This window comes from Hyla sarda, chromosome 8 (genome assembly GCF_029499605.1).
Source record: "Hyla sarda isolate aHylSar1 chromosome 8, aHylSar1.hap1, whole genome shotgun sequence".
NCBI lineage: Eukaryota > Metazoa > Chordata > Amphibia > Anura > Hylidae > Hyla > Hyla sarda.
The window spans coordinates 178,768,613-178,795,057 of NC_079196.1; the positions used below are offsets into that span (position 1 = coordinate 178,768,613).

At 40.1% G+C, this 26,445-nt stretch overlaps 1 protein-coding gene across 6 annotated transcripts in view; it reads right to left on the reverse strand.

Annotated features, from left to right (window-relative positions):
* The window catches only part of TMC5 (transmembrane channel like 5), a 134,769-nt gene that overhangs the window by 51,108 nt on the left and 57,216 nt on the right, over positions 1–26,445 (reverse strand). For 5 of the 6 annotated variants that reach the window (XM_056536130.1, XM_056536129.1, XM_056536133.1 and 2 more), the window contains 5 exons: positions 24,382–24,484; positions 22,513–22,600; positions 17,713–17,961; positions 14,928–15,079; positions 676–820 (listed from right to left, as the gene is read on the reverse strand). In XM_056536130.1, the coding sequence (XP_056392105.1) occupies positions 676–820; positions 14,928–15,079; positions 17,713–17,961; positions 22,513–22,600; positions 24,382–24,484 (737 nt within the window). Of the gene's footprint in view, positions 1–675; positions 821–14,927; positions 15,080–17,712; positions 17,962–22,512; positions 22,601–24,381; positions 24,485–24,624; positions 24,997–26,445 lie in introns of those variants that run through there. The other variant, XM_056536134.1, reaches the window with a different exon arrangement.

The following is a 26,445-nucleotide window of genomic DNA, read 5'->3' on the forward strand; positions in this document are numbered from 1 at the left end:
TCCACGATATAAAAAGCATAACCACCAGCCAACAAAAATTCTTAGGCTGATCGCATCTTTTAAGCAGGTTTACAAATCAATGCTGGTCTGTTGCACATCAGCCCATGTAATAGTAAATGTGCGGCCAACAATGATGGAAGTAAAGGGCTGCACAAACAACCCTTCAAATGTTCCAGCAGCCCTGTTCACACAATGTTCAAGCCATATAATAGGCCCCTTGAATGAGTGTCAATCTAGTAGATCAGCGATCTTATAACGCATGGGTCCAGCCAAATAATGAAACCCTTAGTTTTCCATTTCATTCTATCGGTCCAAGTATTTCACTGACTTCACCATTAGGCCTCTAACATGTGTTTGCAACAACATATAACTACTTTTCATTTAGACTTGTTTAAACTTTATCTTAAACTTTATCTTTATCTTTCTAAGAGTCAAGGCTGATGTGACAAAAGGTTGAAGACACTAATGGCTGTGCTCCATTTCTGCTGTAGGCCATTATCAAGAGTAAACAAATGTATAACATTGCTTTCTCTCTTTTAATACATTTTTGTAAGGAATAAACCAGTTAATCTTGTTTATCCTGGAAAGACTACACTCAAGTAGGGAATGCTATGCTTACCAGCCAATTCTGTATTAGACGCCCATAAAGTCAATAAAGTCTGGGACGTTTCTTACCTTTATTTGCGTACTAAGATGTCTTCTCTTTAATTTCACAGCCTTCTCATTATTGATTCTAAAATCCCAAGTGCACAGAAGTTTAGCAGCATTGCCCGAAAATGAAGCAGGGTTAATAAAGTTATTTCGGAAGGACTTTGCCATGCTGTCAACATATCAGAAAAAGGAAAAATTAGTGTCACTGCAGCGACAACTATCGATGCACATCTATAGTCTATACAATGGCATCACTTGCTGACAGGTGAGGGCTATGGGTCACTGGACTGTTGTTGGTCATGGAAGTTGGACCGATGATACTGTTATGTCATAAGCTAGTGATATGCAGAAACATTAGACAGTCCAGTGGGTGTCCAAAAACTTAGACCTCACGACCAGTCACTAGAGAAAAAGGGGCCGTGGCTTAGGATGGTTTTCCCATAAGACACAACATATGTGTATGTGGAAACCACTTCAGGAAGCCTGAGCATGCATTATCCCCACTGCATGAGGTAATTTTACCATGTCCAATTTTACCATGTCCAAAACCATGGTAAAATTGGAGATGGAAACCTGAGAGTATGAATCAGATTTTAGATGCAAATTCCATGCCAGAGCTTTCTGATGGAAAAACTCTGTATGAACATAACCTTAACACATGTATCCTGTTGTCTTATTTTTAAACCTTAATGATATAAATTGACCTTTGATCTTTTTATTACCTGAAACTTTTTCTATTGCACTAGTTTCTATTATCACTGCCATGCATGATCTTTAATTAACACCTGAGCCTCCTTCACTAAATAGCTGGACAGTACTTCCTCATATTTCCCTCTGAACCATATTTGCCTTTATCTTATGACAATGGCACCTGACAAGAGGTAGGATATATTAGGCAGCAAGTGAACAGTCAGCGCTTGAGATATTTGTTGGAAGAAGAAAAAATGGGCAAGTGTAAGGGTCAGAATTACTTTGACAATAGCTAAATTGTGATGGCTAGATGACTGGGTCAGAGTATCACCAAAAGAGGACAAAGGGTCTTCTGTGTTACTGCCAGATAATACAGGAAACCTTCGAAGGTCTTGTAGAAACCTGAGGGATTACAAAAGGATTGAAGATTCCGATTCAGATATAGAAGACTATGGGGAGAAATTGTATAAGAGCCCTAAAGCACATCTAGGACCTTGCAGGGCTTCAGGCCAGGCCTAGACATGTTGTGGTTGCCACATCAAGAAATAACCTAAAGACCTGAGCCTCGCAAGGGCACTCAGCTTCAGTGCGCACATTACCACTGCGAACAAACCACTGCATAATATCCTACTAACATAATAAATTCCTACTAACTACTGGTTAAAAAAGTCATAAATGTCTCTTAACTAATGTGTACAGCCAGCTTTAGGGTTAACCACACAGTAGCTGCTATGCTATCATGCTTCATAAAACATATTTACAGTCCTTTAAGGACATCTTTGTGTGAACACATGGTGGCTCTGTCACTATCTCACATTTAGATATAGCTATATCTCATTTAGATATAGCTACAGAGATAAGTATTCACTTCTAAAGTGAGCTCACCTAACTAAGCTATTATACATAAAGTGAAAATAAGGAGCTACACAAAGAGACTTCTACTGGGCCGTACATGTCACTTGACATTTCGGTTAAATTTTTTTAAGTCAACACCATTGTCCAACTAAGATGTAACTTAAAAAACAACTCTACAGATGTCAATGAAAATGAGTTACTGTCCATGACATCTCAATAGAAATACTGCAGCACAATCACACAGAATATTCTAAACTAGACAACCCCTTTAAAATAGGAGGGTCATTCATTCACATCTGTGCAATACATGGGCAGCACAATGGACACACAACTGTATAATGTTTTACTACCCTCATGGTGGCACTGCACATATATTAAACAGTTGCTACCAGGCCAAGTAGATGCAAGTGTGCCAAGTTAATGGCTAGAAAATGAGGGTGGCTAAAAGAAACCTATAGGGTATGTTCAGACAACAGAAATTCAGTGAACAATTTTTACAGTGGATTCACGATCTTCCTGCATTGAGTGGATCCAGATTTGGGGATCTGCAATTCAATGACAAGGCAGGCTTTGCCAGACAATTTAACGTGTTAAATTTTGTGTCTGAATCCAATTCCTCATCGGAAGTTCCACTACAGAACTTAGGATGTGTGAACTAAGCATCAGAATCCCACAGAGATCAATGGGAAGCTATTGCAAGGGGATCTCTGTAGTGTGTACAATGTACAGCATGTATATCATAAGTCGAGGCAAATTATATACTTTACAGATTAGGTCACTCAGTCTAAACCCATAAGTCAGATACCATTACAAAAGTTCACTGTGCTGATTTCCAATAGTCATCATTTTAACAGGATGTACATAAAGCTCATGTAGAAAACACATATTTTTATCTCACACCTCACTGCAAGTCATCTTCCTGTCATTTCTATAGCAAAGTGTGATCTGCATCTTTATTCTTGTTGTTGGGGCCAGGACAGGAACATAGATGTTTGAGTGCGGGGGCTATAATATAGGGGGTGCAGAAGTAGCAATTGCACCAGGACCCTGGTCCTTGAGCAGGCCCAGGCACCCCTGCCCTTTAAGACGACCGTGTACTGGGGCCCAGAATCTACAAGCTTAGCCTCTGAATGTATGTGTATGGAGGGGAGAGCATGGAAAACGGTAGTATTACAAATAAGAACAGTAGGGGATTGGTGGGGAAAGGGAGAACAGAGGGGGGGATTCTGCAACTGCCTTGAAACGAACACAGCTATGGGTGCTACCATGGGTGAAACACGACACAGTGCCAGATCCATTGCATGATGGACACCACTGATGTCAGGATCCGGACTGGTATGCAGCGAGGACACTGGAGGTGGATCCTCTGTGTCAGTGGGGTGATGGAGTGGGCCGTACCAGGGGAACGGAGTCTAAGGGGTTACTGGTTTTCACCAGAGCCCGCCGCAAAGCGGGATGGACTTGCAGCGGCAGGTAACCCCCAGGTCGTTCCACCCGATAGCGACTCAACCCCAACTGACAGCTGAGACAGGCGCGGTACACAGGGACAAGGCAAGAGCAAGGTCAGGGCAGGCAGCAAGAGTCTTAGTCAGGGGCAACAGCAGAAGGTCTGGGTTCACAGGCTTGGGAACACACTAAACGCTTTCACAGGGCACTAAGGCAACAAGATCCGGCGAGGATAAGAAGGGGAAGTGGATTTAAGTAGTGCTTGGGTGTAAAACACTGATTGGGCCAGGCACCAATTAATGGTGCACTGGCCCTTTAAATTTCAGAAAGCCGGCGCGCGCGCCCCCTAGAGAACAGGGCCGCGCGTGCCGGGACAGAACAGCAGGAGGACGGGGCAGGTGAGGAGATTGGGATGCGACCCACGGACGGGCGCGTCCCGCTACGCGGATTGCATCCCCGCCGGTGATAACAGTGCAGCGCTCCCGGTCAGCGGGTCTGACCGGGGCGCTGCACACAGAGGAACGCCGCGAGTGCTCCGGGGAGGAGCAGGGACCCGGAGCGCTCGGCGTAACAACTGACTGGACCTGTTGACCGTTCATTGTCATGTTCTACCAAGGTGTCTGTTGTTTTAGCAGTAAAAATGGCACTACATGGTGTGCTATTTTTCCTATCATACGTGATGAAATTGGTAATGGAGTCCTCTAAGCATAAACTTATGCATAACATTTATTTAGCTGATGAAGCAGTTATAGGTAATGAATTAAAGCTGTAAGCCAGACGCACTTTAACCCCTTAAAGCATGCAAAAATGTGTCAATAAACATAATTTTCCGGGAGTCAGGTTGTTTATTACCCAGTAAGAACTTACGTCAATCACCAGCAATCTCATCTTTCACAGAATTATCATTCTGAATGACAGAAATACCTCTCAGATAAGAGTCACAAGACACGCACGTCTTTTTGCTTTTCACAAATATAAACCAATTTTAATAAATAATTAACCAGATGTCTTAAATGGAACGTGTCATCTAAATTAGTTTTTTACTTATTAGAGAAAGGTATTAAACTTGTTTTTGTTTTTTTTATAATCTATTTCTATTTACTGTTTTTATTTCATTTTAGTATGTTAGTTTGGGGGCAGCCATATTGACTGAGCTTTCTGCACAGCAATTAGAGCGATGCTTTGCAGTAAGCCTTATTGTGGTGACACAGGGGTGCAAGGAATTCTTATTTGTGATGCCAGGGCACCGTTAGCCTATACACGGTCCGAGGTGGAGACAGCTTCTCCTGGGCCAGAAACACACCGATTTCAGGTTACGGATAACTGTCTTTTACTGAGCAGGTTCAGATAATACAACACACAGTACGGAGCAGAGTAGAAGTGATGCAGTGTAACCCTTGGGAGCCCTGTTGCCTTGCTGGGACTTTTCACCCACTTGATTCACAGAGACTTTAGATTTGAGACTTGAAGATTTCCCACACTGACTAGGGTTCTGATAAGATCCAATACTATCACTGCCAGGGCTTGACTCACCACTCTACGGGGGAACTCTTGCAGAATCGCGGGGCTGACTTGAGAAGATATTTTCTTTGGTTTCCCTCAGGGTTCTCCAAACACATCTGCCACCTCCTTTCTACACTGTACTCAGCATACAGCTCTAAGCTGCACTCGACTAGAACTGAACTTAGACTGGGGCAACTCTCCCCCCCCCCCCCTACACTATATACCTGAGAATTTAGGGGTTCCCATTGGGCAGGCAGGGTCACCTGATTATCACTGCATCTCTTACTTAAAGGCACAGTGCATCAATAACATAAGGAATATAACAAACATAGTGCATATAATAAAGTGCTTGAACATAATATGCAGTATAACATTTTCACAGTGGGCCCAACACAAGAGCAGCAGGCATGCCCGAGGAGATCCACAGCCCACAGGACAGCTTTTGGTGCTGAGACAGCACATTATGGACTTAAGAGCCTTTTACACAGGCCCATTATCAGCCAAGTAAATGTTCATAGGAACCTAGATAATAGTTAAATAATTGGTATTTGTAAATAAGTAGATGACAGAAGAGTCTTTTAGATGACAGAAGAGTAGTGTGAAAGATTCCCCAAACAAACTCCAGTCAATTAGATGAGTGCCCTTTCAGTGCACATGTTGGCCTGTCTAGAAGGACCCTAGACAACAATACACTGGAAAGGACCCTATTTACTTCTGTGGGAGAGATTTTTAGACATGTTCTGTGACATGGAAAGGACCCTATTTACTTCTGTGGGAGAGATTTTTAGACATGCTCTGTGACCTGGAAAGGTCCCTATTTACTTCTGTGGGAGAGATTTTTAGACATGCTCTGTGACCTGGAAAGGACCCTATTTACTTCTGTGGGAGAGATTTTTAGACAAGTTCTATGACCTGCTATGCAGAGATAGGGAAAAGGGAATTCACCTATTGTGAATGGCCTGATCCTGTTTTAGGTATACATTGGTGTCACATTTTTTTTTGTAATCCTGTATGTGATAATAAGAAAGAGACTGCTGGAAACAGATCTGTACAGAACAGGAAGTTCCAGCTTCTTATTAGGCCTAGTGAAATGAAACTGCAAGATTAGAATGAAAACTGCAAGATTTCAGGATTATTTTAAAATATAGATAGTAAAATTGAAAGTTATTTTTATATTAAGAAGACATGTTTCATCTAAAAACTTGTTTGAAGAATTAGGTCATGATCTGATGGCATATTTACTTTAACCCCTTAAGGACCAAAGGTTTTTCCATTTACGCATGTGGCGATACCACATATGTTTATTTTTATTTACACAGTTTTTTTTTTTTTTTTAAATGGTATAGATTTCTCCCATTTTAGACGCCACGATCAACTTTAATTGCGGCGTCTAAAGGGTAATACTGGACATCAGCCTGATCGGCGATGTCCAGTATTAGCCGCTTCTGAGCGCGCTTCACAGATCAGGAGCCGGCCACGGACGTAAATATACATCTGTGGTCGTTAAGGGGTTAAAGTCTTCACAGCTGTAAACTGCATAATGCTAATGAGTGACCATAATGTTTCTGTATGTCAAGTTGTCTTTTATTCTTTTCAGCCATTTCAAAATTTTATTGATTTAAATGGCCCCTATAAGTCAATGAGGGTGGCAGAACACACATAGCTCTGTATAAAGAAGAGCTGTAATAGATCACCCATTGAGTCCATAAGGCCTTACCTGAGCTATCCACCTGGTAATAAAGCAGTTAAAGGGGAACACCGGTGGGAAAAAAGTTTTCAAATCAATTGGCTCCAGAAAGTTAAACAGATTTGTAAATTAAAAAATACAATGTAGCCCGGACCTTCTAGGTGAGTAAATAAAAATGGATATACGTGGATCGTGCTTCAATAATAATTAACATTTATTATAAAATATAAATAAGATTTGGACACTTCTCACAGGGCCCTTGTGAGAAGAACATACATTTTAAAAGGCAACCTAACAATGTATTTAGGCAATAGTAATTAAAACTATAAACCTGGCATAGGATAATAAAATAGCAAAGTAACATCTGTACCATACAAATTTGCTCTTCTGGGTATTTAGGGTAGATATGTCCCTTTTAGATACAGTAGTAAACAGTCTGTAATATTAGAAATTGTTACCGGTCTGTAAATGGTAACTCAGGCGATGGGTATTGCTCCCGCAATGGCTGAGTGTCCGTGGTGTGCACAGTTCTCTGTGCGGCGCTTCCAATTGTGAGCCTGGTCCAGTAGAATCTAAGCGCGGTGGCAGTCGCTGTCGGCTGAGGCGCTGGCAGGCGCCGAAGATCGCAGTGATGTCCGGGGACTGCTGGCGCTGGCGTGCGCTGGAGTTGGTATTCCTCACCGCTTTGCTAGTTGGTGGACAGGACCATATACTGGAGGGCTGGAAGTTCACCTCGTGTTGCCGGCGTCTGACGGGCTGGAAGTTCACCTCGTGTTGCCGGCGTCTGACGTCAGAGCCGGGATGGCTGCACCAGGATGGTTACACCGGAATGGATCTGAACTGCTGAACCGGGTAGGTAGCAGAGTAAGAGCGCTAATAATGGTACAGTTCATAAAAGATAACTGGCCATAAGGTTTAGGCACAGTTCGAGTACTACTATGCCAGTAGATAACGACTAGACGCGTTTCAGGGTTGTATAATGTAACCCTTTCCTCAGTAGTCATGATAGTTGCCATGAATCATCAGTTGTTTTATATAGGCACAAATCCCACCCCTTAACACATTGATAGATAATAATAAAAAGCATAAATGGATTCAATGGATCGGTTCACCTAGAGAGCAATACTAAGTATAAAGTGGTGTGTGAATTCTGTTGGAAAAGTATAACAATGCGTTTTCCCAAACAAATGAATTTTTTTATAATAAAGAGAGATAAGAGATAGAATTAAATCACAGACAGTGTGTTGGAAATAAATAGATAAATAAGAGAAAAGAGAAAAAAAGGGATAGAATAAAATAAAACAAAAATGAAAATAAAAATAAAAATGAAAATACAATAAAGTAAAAATAATAATAATAAAAATAAAATTAAAAATAATAATAATAAATATAAATATAAACATAAAAATAAAATGAAAATATTAAAATAAAATAAAAATAATTATACTAATAGAAATAAAATAAGCTAAAAATAAAAATAAAAGAAGCTAAAAATAAAAATAAATAAAAATAGAAATAAAAATAAATATAAAAATGAAAATAAAAATGAAAATAAAAATAAGAATAAAAATAAAATAAAAAATTAAAATAAAAAATATAAAAAATTAAAATAAAATAAAATGAAATACAAGGAAAGGACTAAAAAATTAATAAATAATTAAATAGAAAAATAAGGGTAAAATAAAATAATAATAATAATAATAAAAAGACTTGAATAACATCGTTGTAGATGAATCCATAGGGGATGAAGTCAGCCCATGGGACAACCCCCTTAATGACCAAATAGGGGTGTCCCCATGGGCCGAGTGCATCCCCTATAAGAATCCAAAGAGTTCGAAGTTGGAGTTGAGTCCGCCAGGTTCTAATGTTGCAAATTCGAATATTTTCTTGCTTTCCGCTTTGGACATTTTCAGTAAGAAACTACCCCCCCGCCAATCTTTTTTGACTAGCTGGAGACCAGTGAAGGAGAGAGAGGACATGTCACTATTATGAACTGTAGAGAAATGTGCAGGCAGTGGATGTTTCAAGTTTTTGTTTTTGATATTATTAAGATGTTCGGCTATCCTCATGAGGGCCCTTTTGGTTCGGCCAATATATTGCTTCTTACATCCACATTCTATAATGTATAAGACACCCTTTGAATTGCAAGTTATTAGATCTTCAATTTTCCATTTGAAAGTATTAGTTTGAGAGCAAATTTCTACAACTTTTTTGGGGCCCTTTATTTTTGTGCAATTGGCACATGTTCCACACCTAATAAATCCTTTAGTGGTTAGCCAAGAGTTATTCTGTTTCTTTGCGGGTGGTTTTATAGATGGTGCTATAGTCAGGCCTAAATTTGGGGCTCGGGTATAGACTATTGGGGGACGTGACGGTAGTAGTGAGCCCACCTCTCGATCTTGTTGTAATAGATGCCAATGTTTTTTAATTATTCCTTCTATTTTTTTATATGATCTGTTAAAAGGAATCACCAATTTACCTCCAAAACTATCAGCATTATTAATTTTTTCTCTTTTTGTGAAAAAGGTGGTCCTATCTAATGTCCTAACATGGTCTAGAGATTGTTGGAGTAGCTGGTCGGGATAATCTTTCTCCTTAAACTGATTGGTGAGTTGTTCCTCTTCCAAAAATTGTTCGTCTGAGGTACAATTTCTTTTTAACCTCCGGTATTGTCCTTTTGGGACATTGGTCAACGATCTAGGTAGATGACAACTGGAGTAGCCTATGAAGCAGTTCTTAGCTGTTGGTTTGTGATATGTCTTACATGTGAGGTTATCCCAATTAGCACTTACAACAATATCTAGAAAACTGATACTGTTTTTACTGATAGTGGATGTAAAATGGAGATTGTGATCATTAGTGTTCAAATTAGTTATGAAGTGTTCTAAATCAACTATGTCCCCCTCCCAAATTAAAATGATGTCGTCGATGTACCGCTTCCAGAGCACCAGGCCTGCGCCAAGCCGAGGTATGATGGTACTCTCCTCCCATTTTGCCATAAATAAATTGGCGTAGCTTGGCGCAAACCTGGTGCCCATCGCGGTACCAATTAACTGTAATTAAAAATCCCCTTCAAAATAAAAATAATTGTGAGTTAAAATGAAACAAATAGCGGAAGTGATAAAATTAATCTGAGGTGATTTATTGTGGCCTTGATGGAGGAAGTGTGTGACTGCTGCTATTCCTAAATCGTGCTTAATAATAGTGTACAATGATGATACATCTAGAGTGGCTAATATGTGTTTATCAGTCCATTTGAATTTTTCCAGGATTTCTATGATCTGAGTGGTATCCTTTAAATATGTATGAGTTTTTTGAACAAATGGCTGGAGAAACCTATCAACCTACTGGGATAAGTTCGAAGTAATTGAACCTATCCCAGACACGATAGGTCTCCCCGGGGGGTCGATTAATGATTTATGTGTCTTTGGGAGACAATAAAAAACTGGTATTCGGTCTGGAGTCCCAAGTATAAAAAGATGTTCCTTTTCATTTAGGATTGCCCCTACCGCTGCCTCTTTGCACAATTGTTGTAATGTTTGAGAGTATTCGTGGGTAGGGTCTGATTTTAACTTCTGGTAGATAGTTATGTCTCCCAACTGCCTATTGCATTCTTGTATGTAATTGGCAGTATTTAATACAACAACTCCACCCCCTTTATCAGCGGGGCGAATAGTAATACCCTCCAATGTTTGGAGTTCTTTTATTGCCAATTTTTCTTTGTGAGAAATATTATCTTTTAAATGCTTAGTATCTTGGATACCCCTCAGATCATTTTCTACCAATTTTTTAAAAGTAGTAACATCAGGCCCCATTAAGTGTTTTGGGTAAAACCATGATTTTCGTTTACATTCAGTGTGCATATATTCTGTTTTACTCATTATACGTTCAAATAGAGTTTTCTGAAAGTGTTTTTTTAAACAGATATTACGGATATACTTTTCTAAACCTACATATGTCTGAAATTTATCTAGTGAATGTGATGGGGCATATTTTAAACCTTTATTTAACAATTTTTCTTGTGCTGGTGTCAAAATGTGATTACTTAAATTTATGATGGATGTGTTTGACTATTTTTTGTGGGGGTTGTGTTGTGTGGTCGAACTCGATATCTTCTGCGTAGCCTCTTTTTTTGTTTGGTGTTCCTAATAACTGTTGGGGAGGGGGGGCCGAGTGTATCTCCGCTGATACCATATGGGTTTTTAGTGGGACTTTGGATGATAGGACTTCTCTGTATGTTGGCTGGTTGTGTTGGTATTTTGGTTGATATTTGTTTTGATAAGATTGGTTTTTGTAATAATTTGGGCGAAAGTGATACGGACTGTTCCTGTATCCTGCAAATGGTCTGTAATTGTTTCTTTGGGGAGAATTTTTGTATTGGGTGTCTTCCCTCGCATAGTGAGGTTTTTTGTAATTGTGACTTATCTCTAAAAAATCCCCATTTTCTGGAGGGGGGGCAAAGCGGTTCTGAGTTGGTACATTATACTGATTATGATTCTCCTGTGTACTAACGGTTTGTTTCTGTTTTTGTGATTGCCACAGTAATTTCTTATTTTTTCTATTAATTATCTCCATCTCTAATCTATCCAATTTATTACAAATGTCTTCTTGATGTTTTAAGTACTCAGAGTTTTGGTCGAACTTGTCCATTTCAAGTTTTAATTGATTGATTTGTGAATCACAGGTGTTTAACAATTCCTGTCTTCTGTCTATGACAAGTTGTACCAAGCCTCTTGAGAATTCTTTTAATGTTTTATTCCACTTGTTATTAAATCTCTCTCCTTCAAGGTCTGCAGCGGGAGTTTTTGATAAGCTTAATCCTTTGGGGATGATATCTATCTCCAATAAATGGGATAAGCTTTTAATTTCCCACTGATTCCTTAGCCTTTTGGACAACTTTTTAAATGTCTGAATTACTGCTAGATTATTTTGTTCTATAGGTAAATCATACTGTGAATTATTAAATGTATATTTCTCAATGGATTGTTTTTTGCTCTCTCCAGCTAGTCAAAAAAGATTGGCGGGGGGTAGTTTCTTACTGAAAATGTCCAAAGCGGAAAGCAAGAAAATATTCGAATTTGCAACATAAGAACCTGGCGGACTTAACTCCAACTTCGAACTCTTTGGATTCTTATAGGGGATGCACTCAGCCCATGGGGACACCCCTATTTGGTCATTAAGGGGGTTGTCCCATGGGCTGACTTCATCCCCTATGGATTCATCTACAACGATGTTTTTCAAGTCTTTTTATTATTATTTTATTTTACCCTTATTTTTCTATTTAATTATTTATTCATTTTTTAGTCCTTTCCTTGTATTTCATTTTATTTTATTTTTATTTTTTATATTTTTAATTTTAATTTTTATTCTTATTTTCATTTTCATTTTCATTTTTATATTTATTTCTATTTTTATTTATTTTAATTTTAATTTTTAGCTTCTTTTATTTTTATTGTTAGCTTATTTTATTTTATTTCTATTAGTATAATTATTTTTATTTTATTTTAATATTTTCATTTTATTTTTATGTTTATATTTATATTTATTATTATTATTTTTATTTTTATTATTATTATTTTTACTTTATTGTATTTTCATTTTTATTTTTATTTTTATTTTCATTTTTGTTTTATTTTATTCTATCCCTTTTTTTCTCTTTTCTCTTATTTATCTATTTATTTCCAACACACTGTCTGTGATTTAATTCTATCTCTTATCTCTCTTTATTATTAAAAAATTCATTTGTTTGGGAAAACGCATTGTTATACTTTTCCAACAGAATTCACACACCACTTTATACTTAGTATTGCTCTCTAGGTGAACCGATCCATTGAATCCATTTATGCTTTTTATTATTATCTATCAATGTGTTAAGGGGTGGGATTTGTGCCTATATAAAACAACTGATGATTCATGGCAGCTATCATGACTACTGAGGAAAGGGTTACATTATACAACCCTGAAACGCGTCTAGTCGTTATCTACTGGCATAGTAGTACTCGAACTGTGCCTAAACCTTATGGCCAGTTATATTTTATGAACTGTACCATTATTAGCGCTCTTACTCTGCTACCTACCCGGTTCAGCAGTTCAGATCCATTCCGGTGTAACCATCCTGGTGCAGCCATCCCGGCTCTGACGTCAGACGCCGGCAACACGAGGTGAACTTCCAGCCCGTCAGACGCCGGCAACACGAGGTGAACTTCCAGCCCTCCAGTATATGGTCCTGTCCAACAACTAGCAAAGCGGTGAGGAATACCAACTCCAGCGCACGCCAGCGCCAGCAGTCCCCGGACATCACTGCGATCTTCGGCGCCTGCCAGCGTCTCAGCCGACAGCGACTGCCACCGCGCTTAGATTCTACTGGACCAGGCTCACAATTGGATGCGCCGCACAGAGAACTGTGCACACCACGGACACTCAGCCATTGCGGGAACAACACCCATCGCCTGAGTTACCATTTACAGACCGGTAACAATTTCTAATATAACAGACTGTTTACTACTGTATCTAAAAGGGACATATCTACCCTAAATACCCAGAAGAGCAAATTTGTATGGTACAAATCTTACTTTGCTATTTTATTATCCTATGCCAGGTTTATAGTTTTAATTACTATTGCCTAAATACATTGTTAGGTTGCCTTTTAATATGTATGTTCTTCTCACAAGGGCCCTGTGAGAAGTGTCGAAATCTTATTTATATTTTATAATAAATGTTAATTATTATTGAAGCACGATCCACGTATATCCATTTTTATTTACTCACCTAGAAGGTCCGGGCTACATTGTATTTTTTGGTTTTCCCCTTTCTAGCAATTAAGGTATAGTTGCTTGCCCAGTTTGACCTCGGTGCGTAATAGTTGTGAGCTGCACATACCTATATAAATTTTTTTCTTCCAGATTTGTAAATTACTTCTATTTAAAAATCTTAATCCTTCCAGTACTTACCAGCTGCTGTATACTACAGATATACTACAGAGAAAATTGTGAAGTGCTCTCTGCTGACACCTTCGTGTCAGGAACTGTCCAGAGCCGGAGAGGTTTTCTATGGAGGTAAGCTTCTAAGCTTGACAGTTCCTGGCATGGACAGAGGTGTCAGCAGAGAGCACTGTTGTCAGACTGGAAAGAACTGCCCAAATTTTATCTGTAGTATACAGCAGCTGATGAGTACTGGAAGGGTTAATATTTTTTAATAGAAGTAATTTACAAATCTGTTTAACTTTCTGGCACCAGTTAATTTGAAAACATTTGTTTTCCATTTGTTTCCACCGGAGTTCCCCTTTAAATGGGGGAAGCCACCTTCTGCAGTGGGCCCAGGCATTTGCATAGCTTTGCCAAGTGCTAACTGTAAAACTATAGTAAAGAGCTACAGTGTCTTCACCTTGGACTGAAATAGTGTACAGGAAACAATAGAATGTATTCAGCTGCAAAGCACACAGTATACATAACCTGGTTAACACTTCCTTAAAAGAGAAAGTGTATGTAAATAAGCAGTGCTGGCAAAGGTCACATGCTGTACATGTGAATTTCGGGTGTTAACAGAAAAATGCAGATACCTAATAGTGACATGGGAATAAATATTATGAACTGCGGACAAGTTCAAGCTTCTCATCATTTCCATGCAAACAGTACAAAGCATTTATCCACAATGCTCTGGCAGAACACAAACCCCTATAAACCGCACCTGTATAACGCCACAAGGCAGGGACAGGACATCTGTAATCCCTTACATTGCGGCTGCATTATTATTGGGAGCAATTTTGTTAAAAAGTGACAACTTTGCTACTTTCCCTAATATAACCTCTGAAATAGGCTTGAAGGAGTAGTCCAGTCCTGAGAAACGTATCCCCTATGCTTAGATCGCTGGGGGTCTGAGCGCTGGGGCCCCCCATGATCTCCTGTACGGAGCATCGGCTTGCGTCCCAGCGGTCTGACCCTCCGCAATCTGAAACTTATTCCCTATCCTTAAGATAGGGGATACGTTTTTCAGGACTGGATATCTCCTTATCATTGAAATATCATCTATATCGGTTTGTAACCTGGTAAAACACACATTTTAAGATAAAGTGCGATGAATTGACAGGTCATATTACCTGAAGAGTAGGATGAGAAAACAGGTTGCCAAATACAATCCAATGGTAAGTATATATGCTAACTGCATATTATATGGTGCCAGACTGGCATCTTTCCTGATGGTACTATTTGTATAATATCCATAGTACAAAACTGTTTCTTCAAAGTAGCCCTAAAGCAGAAATAAAAAACAAACGGGTAAGACTTTTTTTTTATCCCACTGGTAGTAGCTTGACTTTAGGGCCATCTTTAATGCAGGGCAAAAGGGGCAGCTGCCCTGGGCCCTGTCATTCCTGGGGGCCCAAAACAGCTAGCCCTTAAGCTCCTTGCTAAAGCAGCTAGCTGCCGCCGGGGATTGAAATGGCACAGAGGGGATCAGAGGGGGGAATTGAAATGGTACAGAGGGGATCAGAGGGGGGAATTGAAATGGTACAGAATGGGGGAGTATTGGGAATTGAAATGGCAAAGGGGGGATCGGCAATGGAGATCACTGGAAAAATGCAGAGTCTAACATGTTTGTCCCGCTGATGCTGAAGAGATGAAGTTTTGGCTGGAAGAAGACATCATGGCGGTCTGAGCCAGATGGAAAGAGGACACCACTGATCAGAAAACATGAAATTGTGAGTCCTTAAATGTAATTGTACTTATGTGGTACACAGATCATCATACAGCTGGTATATACAGTACCTCTATATGGTCCTGTATATAATCACTTGTATGGTATGCAGAACCTGTGTACAGCTGGTATATAGCAATATATATTCTTGTACATAATTACTTATATGGTATTCAGATCCTGTATATACCACTATATGGTCACTGTATTGGGGGGGGGGGTGAGGTAGTTGGGGAATCTTGGTTTGTGTATAGTGGATTTTATTTAATAACTGTATAGTGGAATTATCCAGTCACTAGTTGCTTTGTGGTGTAATGGTCCTTGTGTGGCGGGATTATGTGTCCCTTAGGGGTAATATTGGTAATATTTATCTTGGTATATCGGTATTATTGGTTTTGTTGATCTCAGTATGCCCGATCTGGTCAGGTTACAATAATGTAAGGTGATATTTACTCCTTGATTAGTGGTTTCAATTGGTAACTGCACGACTAGTATATTTAGGTATACAGTATTGTCATGTATTTGTGTTGTTTTTTTTTGTTGTTTTTTTTTTTTGGGGGGGGGGGCAGCATTTCATGCTTGGACCCAGGCAGCACAATGTCTTTGCCCGGCCCTGGCCTGCCCTGCCTCTCACTGTTCTAAAACAGCGCCGCGGCCTTTAAAACAGTGAGCCTGTGGCCAGGACTGATGGGGGATGTTGCGCAAGCAACGTTCCTCTGCAGACAAAACAGGTGGACATCAGCGATGTCACACGTCATTTCCGGCCGCCGCAGGTAAGAAGAAACCACAGACAGCCAGGTGAGTGTGTCTGTAAGTATATCTGTTTTTAGTGTGTGTGTCTGTAAGTGTATGTCTGTAGTGTATGTCTGTAGTGTGTGTCTGTAAGTGTATGTCTGTTAGTGTGTGTCGTTTGGTCAGGCGGGGTAGTGTGCTGTCTAACCTTATGTGGGGAAACTATGCTGTCTACCTAATGTGGGGGAACACTGCTGTATACCTAATGTGAGGGAACTATGCTGTCTACCTAATGTGGGAGTACTATGCTGTCTATCTAATGTGAGGGAACTATGCTGTCTACCTATTGTGAGAGAACTATGCTGTCTACCTAATGTGAGGGAACTATGCTGTCTACCTAATGTGGGGGTACTATGCTGTCTACCTAATGTGAGGGAACTATACTGTCTACCTAATGTGAAGGAACTATGCTGTCTACCTAATGTGAAGGAACTATGCTGTCTACCTAATGTGGGGGTACTATGCTGTCTATCTTATGTGAGGGAACTATGCTGTCTACCTATTGTGAGGGAACTATGCTGTCTACCTAATGTGAGGGAACTATGCTGTTTACCTAATGTGGGGGTACTATGCTGTCTACCTAATGTGGGGAAACTATGCTGTTTACCTAATGTGGGGGAACTATTCTGTCTACCTAATGTGGGGGTACTATGCTGTCTACCTAATGTGAGGGAACTATGCTGTCTACCTAATGTGGGGGTACTATGCTGTTTACCTAATGTGGGGGAACTATATTGTCTACCTAATGTGGGGAAACTATTCAGTCTACCTAATGTGGTAATGAGGTACTGAGATTGACTGCGATTGTGTGTGTGGGGGGTGCCCAAAAAAATAGCTTACCCAGGGTCCAATCAAAATTAAAGAAGGCCCTGCTTGACTTATTAATAGCTCCAATTTAGGTCATAAGGAGATTTATAAAGCTAAATGCATGTTGTCTCCAAGTGGTAGTAACACACAGGTGAGATTTTTACACATATATGTGTGAACAGAAGAACTGTACAGATTATTGTAAACCTATTAGGTACATGAAAGAAAAAAAAATTGGAAAATACTGGAGGTTTCAAACTGCAATGGTAGATATGCTTAAATTTTTTTCTACGGAAGTGGTCCAGGTGCCAACTATTTGCAGAATTTACAACTGTGTTTTCCAGGCGACAATTGTGCTACATTTTCGCCATGTGAACAAACCCTAACTCTGTTTCCAGTCTACTGACCTCATTCAGCAAAGCTTTTTAGCCTGTTCTCTAAGCACCTCTATAGGGAATTGGTGGAATAGGTGGTTACAGTGGTGAAGATAGCACCCATATTATACATAGCCATATGCTTCATCACATTGTCTATGCTTTTCCCATATAACTTGTGTGTTTTCTAAGCATTAACCATCTCTCCATACTTACTGCTCCTGTAAGAAGCTCTAGACCCGAGAATGATAAGTTGTTGGGTGCCATGTCAACAAACTGGGGAACGGTGATAAAACTGAAGTTCACCACGAATGAGAAGATGTTGAACATCAGAAGCCACTTGATGAAATTGAAATAAGAAAGAATACTTGTTCCGAATTTCCCTCCTATGACTTTCAAGGTGCCTTGCCAAAGCTGAAGTGCCTCTAATACTTCTGTAGCCATTTGCTTGGATCTCCGGAATGACTAGTGAGAAAGAATTTTTTACAGAGAAGTGTGTAATGTGAATAAAAGAGAACTATTCTAATAGTGTTTATTTATCAGCTATCACTTTAATAACATTGTTTACTGTCAAGGATTAAGACCCCCTCACATGGACTGATTATTGCCGGAAAAGCATGTGGTCTGACTGATGCGCTCCATTAAAGTCCAAGGCAATGATTTCAAAACAGTGTGCCTCCATCTGTTGCAAAACTACAACTTCCAGCATGACTAGGTATGCTGTGAGTTGCAGCTTTGCAAAAGCTGGAGGCACACTGTTTGGAAAACACTGGTCTAAGGAGTGCATCTGTCAGACTGCACCAAGCTGAGGAAGCAAAGCATTTTATAACTAATGATTTAAATGGGCACTCTCACCAACTTTATTTTTTGATATGTTGTAGAACTTTTGATATGTTGTACTACAACATATCTCTAATATACTTTTATTATTTTTTTTTTCATTAAAAAGGTTTTATTTACATATAAAAACCGGCCACTGAAAAAGGACTGATTTTGGAGTGGCAATCAGTCCTTTTTCAGTTAAGCTGCACTCGCTACCTGCCTGACAATCAGACAGGCGGGAGCGAGCGCGTTGGCTCCCCGGCCACTGGCTGGGAGGCCACTCCTCGCGCACATCGCCGCCGCCGCCTCTGTCCCTGCACGCCCGCTGCCGGACTCTGCAGTAACTGCAAGTGTAATGAGGGAACGGGGTATGCGGGGGGGGTTAGGAGGGTACGGGCTAGTGCCGTAGCGGGGGGGGGGGGGGTAACGGGCTAGCAAAAAAAAAAAAATATAGGATGGTGGGAGCTACCCTTTAAGGGAATCTCAGTACTGAGACCCCGACTAATCTTAGCTTTTGACATGACTGTAAGACATGTCAAAAGTTAATTTTAATAAAAGCAATAGTTAATTAGTTAGGCAGGACAGTACAGTACCAGCATTTGTTATAATAAGGCTTTAGATATTTACTACCACTTATTATATTCGTAAATTCCAGAAATGTTCTCTTTTTACACTGTGTTTTGCATTTTCCATTATAGGTATATGCTGGGAAGATTTCCTAATGCATATCCTCAATATGCATTAGGAAATGTTTTGAATATTTAATATTTTGAATATTTAATAAAGAAAATGGCTCCTAAAAAATCCCACCACTAGAAGTCCCCATACCTACTGGCACACTAACCAGTACTGCAGCAGCATCAGCCTTGTCCATGAGTCATGGACAAAAGATAACTCATGGACAATGCTGCATGAGCAGACACACCAATCCAATCCCACTAACACAAGGGAAGGACACGCCCTCTTCCCCTGAAAGGATTTCTAACACTGTAAGTTAATTTAAAAAAGGTATTTTTATAATAGATATAGGTGATAGATAAAAATAAACATAATATTTTTTTTGTGGGATCTGACAGGTAAACTTTAAGAATATATACCCTGAACAAAGGCCAAAATTTAACTTTTGGCTTCTGTCAGATAAAGGGGGTTTATGGATAGGTGCACCACATACACCAGAGGCTTTCCCAGGTAATACTGTAGATAGGTACTGCTAACACAGAGTTAAAACAGCCTTTCTTGCATGGTAAACACAGTTAAAAAATATATACACCAATTGAATATAGTGTAATGTGCTACATCTTATAGTACTTTGTGATGTTGTATATCAAAATGTACATTGCTGAAAAAAATAAAGGGAACAGTAAGATAACACATCCTAGATCTGAATAAGTGAACTAATCATATGAAATACTTTCGCCTTTACATAGTTGAATGTGTTGACAACAAAATCGCACAAAAATTATCAATGGAAATAAAATGTATCAACCCATGGAGGTCTGGATATGGAGTCACACTCAAAATCAAAGTGGAAAACCACACTACAGGCTGATCCTACTTTGATGCGATGTCCTTAAAACAAGTCAAAATGAGGCTCAGTAGTGTGTGGCCTCCACGTGCCCGTATGACCTCCCTACAATGCCTGGGCATGCTCCTGATGAGGTGGCAGATGGTCTCCTGAGGGATGTCCTCCCAGACCCTGACTAAAGCATCCGCTAACTCCTGGACTGTCTGTTGTACAACGTGGAGCTGGTGGTGCAGCAAGACATGATGTCCCAGATGTGCTCAATCGGATTCAGGTCTGGGGAATGGGCGGGCCAGTCCATAGCATCAATTCCTCCTCTTGCAGGAACTGCTGACACACTCCAGCCACATGAGGTCTAGCATTGTCTTGCATTAGGAGGAACCTAGGGTTAACCACATCAGCATATGGTCTCACAAGGGGTCTGAGGATCTCATCTCGGTACCTAATGGCAGTCAGGCTACCTCTGGCAAGCACATGGAGGGCTGTGCGTCCCCCCAAAGAAATGCCACCCCACACCATTACTGACCCACCGTCAAACCGGTCATGCTGGAGGTTGTAGGCAGCAGAACGTTCTCCATGGCATCTCCAGACTCAATGTGAACCTGCTTTCATCTGTGAAGAGCACAGGGCACCAGTGGCGAATTTGGTGTTCTCTGGCAAATACCAAATGTCCTGCACAGTGTTGGGCTGTAAGCACAACTCCCACTTGTGGATGTCAGGCCCTCATACCACCCTCATGGAGTCTGTTTCTGACCATTTTAGTGGACACATATACATTTGTGTCCTGCTGGAGGTCATTTTGTAGGGCTCTGGCAATGCCCCTCCTGCTCTTCCTTGCACAAAGGCGGAGGTAACGGTCCTGCTGCTGGGTTGTTGCCCTCCTACGGCCTCCTTCACATCTCCTGATGTACTGGCCTATCTCCTGGTAGCGTCTCCATGCTCTGGACACTACGCTGACAGACACAGCAAACCTTCTTGCCACAGCTCACATTGATGTGCCATCCTGGATGAGCTGCACTACCTGAGCCACTTGTGCAGATTGTAGACTCCATCTCATGCTACCACTAGAGGGAAAGCACCGCCAACATTCAAAAGTGGCCAAAACATAAGCCAGGAAGCATAGGAACTGAGAAGCGGTCTGTGGTCACAACCTACAGAACCACTCCTTTATAATTTCCACCTGTTGTCTGTTCCATTTGCACAACAGCATGTGAAATTGATTGTCAATCAGTGTTGTTTCCTGAGTGGACAGTGTAATTTCACAGTGTAACGTTCAGCGCTCCGGCCAGACACGCTGGCCATGAGCGCTTTCCTACTCTCTCCTCCTCAGCAGGGGGAGTTGGGATTTGCATTGTGGGATGCACCCACATGCAAATCCCAGCCCGTCACTCACCCCCGCTCTCTGTTGTCCCTCCCGTCCTCTTGCAGCCCCGGCATGCGTGCCCCCGCCTCCTAGGGTACGCGCACGCCGGAGCTCTAAGATTTAAAGGGCCAGTGTGCCCATAATTATGATCCCCACCTGCTCCTATCCTCTAAGTATCAGCATCTCCCACTAACCCTTGCCGGATCTTTGTTTGCCTTAGTGCCTAAGAGAAAGCATTTGTAGTCTTGCCTTGCTGTGTTCCTGACCCCATTGTTCCGTGACCTGACCATGCTCCTGTGCTGCCTGCCTATTGACCTCCTGCGACGTTCCAGACTTCGCACTTGTGCCGCCTGCCCTGACCTTCTGCTATCCAGACCATGAGTTGCCATGTCCCTCCTGTGCCTCAAATCTCCTCAGCCTCCTGTGTGGTCGAGTCATGCCACCGCTCCCTGGCACAGCCTACGTCATCTACCATACAGGTCCAGCAGATCTACTACTACCCTTAGTGCTACAGCCTACTGCCCTGAGTATTACACACAGAAGTGTGATTGACTTGGAGTTACATTACATTGTTTAAGTGTTCCCTTAATTTTTTTGAGCAGTGTATTTACCTGGCTGAAAAGTTGAAGATCTCACATTATCAAGTTGCATAAAACCATTTTTTTTTAACAAGAAAATCTTACAAGAAAAGTCATTTGTGCAAGACTTTCATCTATGCTACTTTTTTATTACTAGAATGTTATTGCTGTTTAATATAAATGCCTTAAAGGGTTACTACACTGGAAAACATTTAATTTTAAATGAACTGTTGCCAGAAAGTTAAACAGATTTGTACATTACTTCTATTTAAAAATCTTAATCCTTCCAGTACTTATCAGCTTCTCTATGCTCCACCGGAAGTTCTTTTCTTTTTGCATTTCTATGTCTGACCACAGTGCTCTCTGCTGACACATCTGTTCATTTTAGGAACTGTCCAGAGCAGGATAGGTTTACTATGGGGATTTACTTGTACTGTGGTAAGAGAGAAAGGAGCATATAGCAGCTGGAAGGATTAAGATTTTTAAATAGAAGTAATTTACAAATCTGTTTGACTTTCTGGCACCAGTTGATTTGAAAAAAAAAAAAATGTTTCCCAGTGGAGTACCCCTTTAAAGGGTATGTCTTATTTTGCAACCATTTTTACATAACCTCCCAAATGTAAATAGGAAACAGATAGAAGGGAGTATGACTATTGACCCTATTAATGTCACATAAATGACTAATTGATGATGACTACTTTCACATATATATATAGAAATAATCCACCTACTAAGTTAATACTGTGCAGACATCCATTACAACAATTCGCTTGTGAGACATCTTTTGAAGATTTCTGCTTCAGCTTCACAACTCTAAACCTGTGGAGAGTCATGTAATACAGCAAATCATTATATAAGCAATGGCAGATGATCTTGTCTAAAAAAAATTATACTATTTCCCAAGCACTTTTGAGTTGCCTCGTGTATATTGTTGCATGATACTCTCTTACATCCTGTGGTCATTCCTTCTCTGATTTTTTGAAGTTATGGACCAACTACAATGAATCAGGTTTTTCAGACTAATATTGTATGTAATACCTGGGAAAATATCTTCTCAGCCTTTCTTCTGATCACATTAAAAGTCGGCGCATGTGGATTTTGACTTATAATGAGCTTGGGATCATTTTGTTTGTGGCTAGGGTGAGGTGGGTGGTATTGTTGGGTAGGTGGGTGATTTGGGGGGGGGGGAGGGGTTCTTTTTTCTCTTTTTGTGTATGTACATTCGATGACTAGTTCTGCCAGAGCCAATAGGATTCATGCTTTCTAGCCCTGTTGTTTATTTTGGTTGCTGGGACTATGCCTCTTTGCTCTTGGGTGTGGTTCAGCTTGCTGACCCATTTAGAGTCCTCCTGATTTCAGCTGACGCATATTTAAGGTGGCCTTTTCCAGTCATTCCCTGCTTGTGATAGTTCTAGTAACTGACCTAGCAACCTCTGACTCTTCTGTTTATTTTGGTTCTCTGTGACTCTTAGCTTGGCCTTTTGTTTTCCCATTGTAACTCTGTTATTGTACTTTGCTCCCTCTTAGCTTGGACTCGGCTCGTTGACTACGTATTAGTGTGTGTGTTTTTAGGTTATTTTCTGTTACTTTGTGTGCCTCAAGCTGTTTCCCGACCTATTTTCTGTTTTTTGTAGTTTATTGTTTTGACAACTGATTGCCTTCACTTATATAGGAAGGGACTGGCACTGTGGTTGTGGACCCACTGCCTAGGGTGGGTATGCAAGTAGGCAGAGATAGAGGGAGTGGGTGAGCTCAGGGTGGCACTCAATCCCTGCCCAATGTGACAGTACAATTGGTAAAATTCTATAAAAAAATCTTATACATATATATTCACAGAGAAAGTGTTGGCACTTCAAATGGTGAAAAAAAAGTGATCCTTATTCACTCCCATGTGAAGCTACGTTTTGGCAACCTCACGTTGCCATTTTAAAGTGAGGTTGCCGAAATATAGCTTCACTGTAGAGTGAATAAAGATACATTTTTTTCACCCTTTGGAGCTTTCTCTATGAATATATTACCGGATCCCTAACCCGGATCAACAGCAGCAGGCACCCGTGCACCTTCATTGCAAGTGCTGCTTTCTTGGATTAATATATATATATATATATATATATATATATATAGTAAAATAAATACACAAGATATATAAACTGAATGTAACATTTTTGGAACAGGGAGGCAATGTAGAGAACGGCATTTGTCCTATATTACTTTAGGAAAATGATTGAATGCAATGTAGCATCCCTTGCAATAACAGTTGATCTTGGAGTTTCTAACCGAAGAATTCCCTACAATAATGTGGTCTCACCTACTTAGTTCCAAGGGAATATCCATAGTGGCACCTGCGCAACCTATAGTTTTATGCAACCTGAGGAAACTTTTGAAAATGTGCCAAGGAATATCAGGATTCTACAGTATGCTTGAATCAAAAGAGTGACCTAAGCTCATGTAAAGTGCTTGGGAGAACTTTTTTTGTGTCTTGTGCAGGTGACATACTCCACTAATGCACATCATTTATCAATATACAAAAGTATACTATAAAGCCTATGATATGAGGTTTATGTGGGTGGTGACACTTTTACTGAAAACTAGGCTCTTACCTGAGTTCACGTTTCTCATTCAAACATACAGGAATCTTTCGGACTTCCTTAGCTATGTCAGCAGAAGACATGTCCGCTAGCTTTGCGATCAACTTTTCAAGTTCTATGCAAAAAAAGTTAAAAAAAACAAGCAATTAGTGGAAAACATATATTTTTGCAGGCACTCTGACTCATTTATAAAGATAATCCTTGCCCTGTAACACTCCTTTCATCAGGCTTTGTTTACACTGGGGTCACGCTTACCACTACCCAGGTGTAAATCTGCAATGTTCGATGTACAGTGTCATATCCCTTGCATGGCAGACAGCAGCTCCCAAAGAACCCCTATGAATAATAATGGGATCCTCTGGGTTCCAATGAGGTGTGTGTCATTTTTACAGGAAAACCTAAATTGCATGCAGCCTCTTCTTCTCCTCAATAAAATTTAGGACAAAGCCTCGGAAGCAGACGTGAACATAGCTTTAGCAAAACAATGTCCAGTATGTGACTCTTTATTATTGGTAGTAACACCGTTTTCCTCTGTATTATCTTTATAAATGCCCCACACAGTGCTCTTTGACTTTTAGAACAATACTGTGTCAGAAAAATGGGAGCTGCATGTAGATCACAGGCGCCTTTCCTTTCTATAACCTAAAAACAGGATGTTACATTTTATTAGGATACTCATTTGAAAAATAAGTAAAAACAGCTGAGTATGTAACTAAATATTTTAGAATATCAAATGACTGTTGCAGATCTCATAGAACACCTCACACAACTTTTCTAAACCTCTTAATAGTAAATTTGTTTAGTTATGCAAGGATTTATTGCTGTATAACCATGCAACGTGTACATCAACTTGTCAGAATGTATGTTACTCCCAATAATGTATGTTACTCCCAATAATCTTATCTGTTCTAAATACTTGGGCTCCTGTGTCTGTACTAAAAAACGTTAAAAATCAAGTACTTTGAAATTTTCCCCAATATGCAAATTCTACAAGATAGGGGGAGATACATGTAAAACTAAAAAAAGGGCTTTTGTTACCAGTAGTATAGCATTATTGGTGTAGCATCAGGCATCAGCATTTGGCATTCTTTTGCGAGATGTAAAGAAATTAGTGTCTGTAAATATCTTTGCTTGAACAAACAACATTAAAGGGGTTATCCAGGAAAAAACTTTTTTTTTATATATCAGCTGGCTCCGGAAAGTAAAACAGATTTGTAAATTACTTCTATTAAAAAATCTTATCCTTTCAGTACTTATGAGTTGCTGAAGTTGAGTTGTTCTTTTCTGTCTAAGTGCTCTCTAATGACACGTGTCTCGGGAACCGCCCAGTTTAGAAGCAAATCCCCATAGCAAACCTCTTCTACTCTGTGCAGTTCCCGAGACAAGCAGATATGTCAGCAGAGAGCACTGTTGCCAGACAGAAAACAACAACTCAACATCAGCAGCTGATAATTATTGAAAGGATTAAGACTTTTTAATAGAAGTAATTTATAAATCTGTTTAACTTTCTGGAGCCTGTTGATATAAAAAAAAAGTTTTTTCCCGGAATACCCCTTTAAAGCTGTTCTCCAATGATATATATTCTTCAAGATATATGAACTTCTAGAATTGGCCTGGTGGGGCTAAATTAATTAGAAAAAACAAATCCCATGCTCTTTTACTGTGATCCGCCAACCCTGCTGTTCTGACTATGCCCGTTACTTGCTGCTCCCCACTACCTGATGATGTCTTGACACAGAAAGTGGCCGCTCTGCCAATTCCTGGTTGGAGCAGTGACCCACCTCAACCAGTGATTTGCCAAGTAGCGACTTTTTTTTATGCCGAAACAGAGAGCATGAAGTGATGATTAGTGGGAACCATGTATTATTCAGAACGATAGGGGATCATGGCTGGTGAGTATAGGTCTTTTATATATATTCAGTACAGATTGGCCACAGTTAGAGAGTAAAAATAGGTTGCTGAACAACCCTTTTAAAACAGACTATAAAAATGTTAATATTAAATAAAAAGGAGATTTTTTAACACTTAGCGTAAAATCGCTTTCTCGAAGGATCCATTGGGGGACACAGACCGTGA